Source organism: Diaphorina citri, unplaced genomic scaffold (assembly GCF_000475195.1).
Source record: "Diaphorina citri unplaced genomic scaffold, Diaci psyllid genome assembly version 1.1 scaffold1772, whole genome shotgun sequence".
In the NCBI taxonomy this organism is placed as follows: Eukaryota; Metazoa; Arthropoda; class Insecta; order Hemiptera; family Psyllidae; genus Diaphorina; species Diaphorina citri.
The window spans coordinates 10,298-17,089 of NW_007379198.1; the positions used below are offsets into that span (position 1 = coordinate 10,298).

The window sequence follows — 6,792 nt, forward strand, 5'->3', positions numbered from 1 at the left end:
GTCTTTCAGAGGTGTATTGGCTTCTACAGCAGACTACATCGGCGAAAAACAAAAGTATTGTTGGCTGTTTTTTGTAATTTGTTTGTTGTGAGAAAAAAAAAAAAAATCACCGAATGTGTTTTAAATAATTAAACAAATTCAATATTTCGGTGCTTTTTAGTTTTGCCTTCGTGTATTTTGGCCTTGATTTTTCTTTTTTTCGAGCTTTATTTTGTTAGATTAACAATTGCCCTGTGTTTTGTTCTTTGAGTAACGTGTAATTTATTTGCGATTTTTGCCGTGTGTGGAAATTGTGTTTTTTAGGGCTGAAATTTTACTGTGATTTTTTCAGTTTTTGACTAGAAAGAGTTAGAAGAGTCTCTTTAAGCGTACCGACCTATTTTTACCGATTTATTTGTCGTGCTTTGACAAAATCATACCTACATCTTTTTTGAGTGGACAAGATTTTGTAAGTTGTGTTCTTCTCTCGTGTATTTTGTTGCTACAAAATTTCTCTCAGATCGGCCCGTTGGTAGTTTTTTACTTAACCGGCATGGACTTTTGGCAAAGGGATTAGCCTAAACTCCAGCACTTCGACCTTTTACATGTGGGATAACACAGATCTTCTTGGAATTATGCAATTTCGGTATGTTTTTTTTTTTTTTTTTTTGTTACTCTCTAAAACTTTGTAATTTCCTACAATACCACCGTAGTATTAAACTTCTGATGATATAGGTAGGTATAGGTAGGTACTATTTCGGCACAATTTCAAATGGCCCCCTAAACTTTTTTTTTAAAAAAAGAAGGTTTGATAGAGGGAACTGTAAGGTCTTATCGTCCCGAAAGGGAAGAGAGACGGAGCCGACGAGGATTAGGAGACAGCCCAACCTTTCTGAGAAGCGACCTCTAGTTTGTTGAGGATAAAATCTGCCTGTTATGCCCCCAGAGAAATCGAACTTGGTTATAGTAATTTTGAGAATATTAGAAGCCTGGATGAGCTGATTGATGACCAAGATAGGGTTCAAGTCCGCTGTTTGGGTGACCTATGATCTGATTCCCATCTCATCTCTCACTTCACACGAGTGAGGACGAGAAGATAACTTACAAGAATTTCAGCGGGATCTGTTTTTCGATGTTTTATTGTTTTATCTTTTTTTTATGTTTTAATAGCAAATTTCTTATCTTCCTAAATCGAAGAGAGGAAGACGACAGGATAGAAGAAAGACCAGCCGTTCTAAAAACGAACTTTATCTGTTTAGGAACTAAAATCCGACCCGGGCGGGGAGTCGATCCGTGACCTATCGCTTCTTTCCTGGTTCGCGAAGTTATCGCGTAACATGTAAAGAACAAACATATGAAACCGGAACCGATTCCGCCATCTTGGATTTCCTATTGGTTTAGTACAGGTGTAAGGCGCCATTCAGATTTCCAAAAGGGAACCGATTCCGTTTCCGAAAGTTTCCCTAAAGGAAAATATGTACACCTAAACTTATAAAAATATTCGAAACTTAGACTTTACTTCGTTCGATCAAACATTCCCAGCGTGGTCCGCTTACCGGTTTTGCAATCGAGAGACTCGAGTTTCAGACTCCCCACAGAGGTGACATACATACCTCAGGGCAAATTATTATTATTATTATTATTATTATTTTAGTTTATAGAGATGTTGTCCCCAAAATCGAAGAGAGAAATCGAGCAGGCTAGGAAAAATTCTGTCGTTCCAAGAGCGAACCTTATCTGTTTAATCTGTTTCGCATAAAGTTCACCCCCGGTCGGAATCGCACCCACTACCTAGTTATAAGGCAGGTGCGCTACCTTTCATGCTAACTAGGCCAATACATATTAATTTCGGCCGAGGTATGGATTATGAAATAAATGATTGCTATTGGTGTCATTCACTCATTTACATATGGTTAATTATACATTTACCTGCCTCGGTGGTGTAGTGGTCAAGGTGCTCGACTGGTAAACAGGATGGCGTGGGCTTATTATTATTATTATTATTTTAGTTTATAGAGATGTTGTCCCCAAAATCGAAGACAAAAATCGAGCAGGATAGGAAAAATTCTGTCGTTCCAAGAGCGACGAACCTTATCTGTTTCGCATAAAGTTCACCCCCGGTCGGAATCGAACCCACTACCTAGTTATAAGGCAGATGCGCTACCTTTCATGCTAACTAGGCTGGCTGTATTTATTTTAAGTGGCACATCAACACATATCAGTTCCGGCCGAGGTATGGATTATGAAATAAATGATTGCTATTGGTGTCTCGGTGGTGTAGTGGTCAAGGCGCTCGACTGGTAAACAGGAGGGCGTGGGCAAACCATACCCAAACCTGCCTCGGTGGTATAGTGGTCAAGGCGCTCGCCTGGTAAACAGGAGGGCGTGGGTTCAATCCAGCCGAGGTATGGAATTTGATCCTCAATATAATTTGAGAATTTGACCACAATAATAGTAGTAGCCTACTGCTGGAGTAAAGGGACTTTACACTTTACAGTCCTATGCGAGCAGTATAAATAAGCACTATTATTATTATCAATAATAGTAGTAGCCTACTGCTGGAGTAAAGGGACTTTTCAGTCCTATGCGAGCAGTATAAATAAGCACTATTATTATTATTTTTAATTTACTCATCTAGGAATTGTGTGTCATGATATCCGGGACTTTGGCTGGATGCCCTACATCACTGCCTGGTTCAGGAAATGCCCGAGTGATCTTTACAGGAAAACTATGACGTCACTAGTACATGAACATGTAGCCAAGATGCTGGACTTTAAAAGACAGATATGTGAGGTAAGTATAGTTTTTATTTATGACGAGCGAGACCACCCATCCTTTGTACGGGAAGAGAAGTAAAATCGATCAATAATAGAGGTACTGTGCTGATTATTATCTATCGATATAATCACTGCACTTTACAACTTTGCATCATTCATTAGGCTCCTATAACCATACTTTTGGTCAAATTAGGCATGTTTTTTAAGTTTTGAACCATTTTGAATCGGGTGTACGGGAAGAGAAGTAAAATCGATCAATAATAGAGGTACTGTGCTGATTATTATCTATCGATATAATCACTGCACTTTACAACTTTACATCATTCATTAGGCTCCTATAACCATACTTTTGGTCAAGTTAGGCATGTTTTTTTTTTTTTTTTAAGTTTTGAACCATTTTGAATCGGAATGGAAATTGAAAACTATGTTTAAGGTAATCGTACCAATCACGGACATCTCCCTAATACTCTATGTTTAAGGTAATCGTACCCATCACGGACATCTCCCTAATACTCTATGTTTAAGGTAATCGTACCCATCACGGACATCTCCCTAATACTCTATGTTTAAGGTAATCGTACCCATCACGGACATCTCCCTAAAACTCTATGTTTAAGGTAATCGTACCCATCACGGACATCTCCTGTGTGGCCTCCCTATGTCGCCTTCTAGAGTGTTTCACATTCAAGGAGAAATCCCTGGAGAAATTGTCTGGAGATGAGGCTGCCTACACTCACTATGCTAAGCTATGGTTTCTCTTCTGCATGATATGGTCGATATGTGGCTCGGCCAAACAGAATGAACGTCGCATTATTGATAGTTTCATTCGGGAACGAGAACCTATCTTCCCGCCCAAGGATACGGTAGGTTTTTTTCCCACACTTCATTTTACACTTGAGTATTAAAACAAGGCTCTTACTTACTGCCAGGGCCATTTGAAGCCTAGAAGACTTTTTGCCTCGCCAATTTTGCCTCGCCAAAATTCTGTCTTGTGCGTCTTCTTCCGTGTTGTAATTTTTGCCTTCTTCCGTGGTGTTAATTTTTGCCAAGGCTCTTACTCACAGTAATATGTTGAGGAAGAAAACGATAAAGAATAGAGGAAAGAAAAAAGTCAAAGATCAGTAGTAATCGCAGAAAAAAAAAACGACACATAATCTTACTTCAGTATAGGTATTTAGCTAATAGTGTAGTTTCATTACCAATTTGTACTGAAAATGTCTGGGTTTTCTTCATAATTGTTGTACTTCTCCAATGTCCATAGCTGTTACTATCCGGTGATTTCAGGAGAATTCTATTGGATTCCACAGTTCCACATAGGTTCCACAAACCTAACCAATAATTTGTTTTCACAGGTATACGAGTATGCCATTGATAAGAAGACACATGCGTTTGTTAACTGGCGTGATAGACTGAATGATGACTGGATGTACGCCACTATGGTACCATTCTACAAGGTGGTAGTCCCTACCATAGATACGATCCGGTTTGAATACCTCATATCGTCTCTTATTCAGGTAAGATTGAGATCCGCCGCGCCGGGAACTAAACCCGGGTTTCTAGCTTGTAAGACGTGTAGGCAATGTAATTTTCTCCTTTAATCTGCAAACGAGTTCTTTTACCCCAACAAATTAGCTACTGGGTACTGTTACTGTGGTCAAAGAGTGTCAAATCAATGAAGATAACTATGCCTTGGTTGGTATTGGACCCCGCGACACAAGCCTAATCAGGTTCAAAATTTGATGAACAAACACCTTTCGTGTACTGTTAGACTTGTTTGCCAAAATTCATCAAAATCGGACGAACCGTTCGGAAGTTAGAGTGGAATAGACGAAGTACAAACTAAGTAAAAACAAAACTATCGTGCTAAAACTTGGACTAAAAACAAAATCGTCGTTTTCAAACTTGGAATCCACTTCGTTCTTTGAAATGAATTGACAGTAACTTGTATAATTTATTACTGTCCCTTCACAAAGTTAAGAGTCTACCATTAATAATTATATTCCATTTTGTTTTATTCCCTTGAATCCACTTCGTTCTTTGAAATGAATTGACAGTAACTTGTATAATTTATTACTGTCCCTTCACAAAGTTAAGAGTCTACCATTAATATATTCCATTTTGTTTTATTCCCTCCAGAACGGTTGTCACGTGCTGATGCTGGGTCCAGTAGGCACAGGCAAGACCTCCATGGCTAACAAGATCATGGACCTGCTCAGTATTGACAAGTACAGCGCTCTCACTATCAACATGTCTGCTCACACTTCCTCCAACATGGTACAAGACACGATACTGAGTCGATTCAAGAAGCGAGCGAAGGGCGTGTACATACCTCAGGGCAACAAGACGCTGGTGACCTTCCTAGATGATATGAATATGCCAGCACGGGAGAAGTTTGGTGCACAGCCACCCCTCGAGTTGATTCGACAGTGGATGGACTATCGGTTCTGGTAAGTTGTGCTGTTCCTATGCGAGTCCTATGCGAGCAGTATAAATAAGCACTATTATTATTATTATTCCTAGCGGGTCTACGCGTGCATTTGTTCCTACGATGAATAGAAAGTCGTTTTCACTATTATTCCTTCTGATTTTTTTTCTTCTTCTTTATGGCCAGAACTGTAATCTGAGCACTTGGTTCAAGTTAACCGATTAGATTTGCTAAATCCAATGGTTTGGTTTCAGCTACCTAAGTTTAAACTTAGATTGAGATCCTGACCATTGCTAATGCAGTGTCAACTTATTGCTTGCACTCCCGTGAAGGTTATAGGCTATTTTCCGGTTCTTTTTTGTTAAGCTACGCCGAGCAAGACCACTAAATATATGAGTGACATGAACGGCCATGCCTTAACTTTGCTCTACAAAAAAAAACCCCTTTTAATAAGAGAGGAACTGTAACTAAACTGGCTTTTTGTTCTCATTCCTCTAATCAGTCTAATCCGAGAACAAGTCCAGTGGATGTATTATAGATTGAGAACATGAGTTCTCTATTAATCCTATGGATTGAGAAAATGAGTTCTCTATTAATTCTATGGATTGAGAACATGAGTTCTTTATTAATTGTATGGATTGAGAACATGAGTTCTCTATTAATTCTATGGATTGAGAACATGAGTTCTCTATTAATTCTATGGATTGAGAACATGAGTTCTCTATTAATTCTATGGATTGGGAACATAAGTTCCCTATTAATTCTATGGATTGAGACTGATCCGGATAATTGTCAGGTATGTAGAATCCGGCTAATAGTATGAAGGTAGAACTGAATTGCCGGATAATCTCAAGTCTATGTTCCGACCTATGGCTACTTACTTTGTTTGTGTAATACTAATTAAGAGTTGTGTTATCTTGTGTACGGTGAGTAATCTAAATCTCTGATTAGATCTGATGGGCATTTTGCGTCCTATCTTCATCAGAATCATCAGTGTTCATATTGAAATCGCAAAGTAATATGCTCAACATATTATGTTCTACGCTCATCGCACTATTAGAGAGAGCACTAACACTGCAGTACAAAGTTAGGGTAGATATGTATGTAGGTATAGATCTATAGATAGTCAATCCCTTATAGTTACTTGTTTAAAATACATCTTCTTTATGTTGCCAAAATGAGACTGAAAATTCTTCAAAAATGTAACGAAAATAAATGATGGACCTACTTTGAAAGTCTGACCCTCTTATGTCACTTACGGTACATTTTCTCATCTCTTATTCTTCCTTTCAGAAAGTGGTCCAAAATTCGATGGCCAAAGTTTTCACTTGTGTCCACACATCGGTTACCAAATGGTCCAAACGAATGCTATCTGAAATAGGTCGCCACAACTATACCACTCTCACCAATTACATTATCCTGGTACGGGGGTATAAGAGGTAAGTTGGTCCGCATTCTATACTAGAACTTTGAATACCGCTTGTATCGGCTATTGGCTTCACCAATCGGCCAAATCCAAAGATGCTAGACGTGCTACAACTACAATTTCTCCTCGAATTTCCGAAAATATACAGGGTGAACACGAAAAACGTGACCAAAAGCCTAGGGTAG

At 38.9% G+C, this 6,792-nt stretch overlaps 1 protein-coding gene across 1 annotated transcript in view; it reads left to right on the forward strand.

The window, feature by feature from the left end:
• Positions 1–6,792, forward strand: part of LOC103517178 (dynein heavy chain 2, axonemal-like) — a 46,264-nt gene that overhangs the window by 6,383 nt on the left and 33,089 nt on the right. Inside the window, exons 9-15 of the mRNA XM_026829374.1 lie at positions 12–54; positions 2,618–2,772; positions 3,374–3,619; positions 4,109–4,270; positions 4,893–5,203; positions 5,866–5,977; positions 6,475–6,620. Coding sequence (XP_026685175.1) covers positions 12–54; positions 2,618–2,772; positions 3,374–3,619; positions 4,109–4,270; positions 4,893–5,203; positions 5,866–5,977; positions 6,475–6,620 — 1,175 coding nt within the window. The remainder of the gene's footprint in view (positions 1–11; positions 55–2,617; positions 2,773–3,373; positions 3,620–4,108; positions 4,271–4,892; positions 5,204–5,865; positions 5,978–6,474; positions 6,621–6,792) is intronic.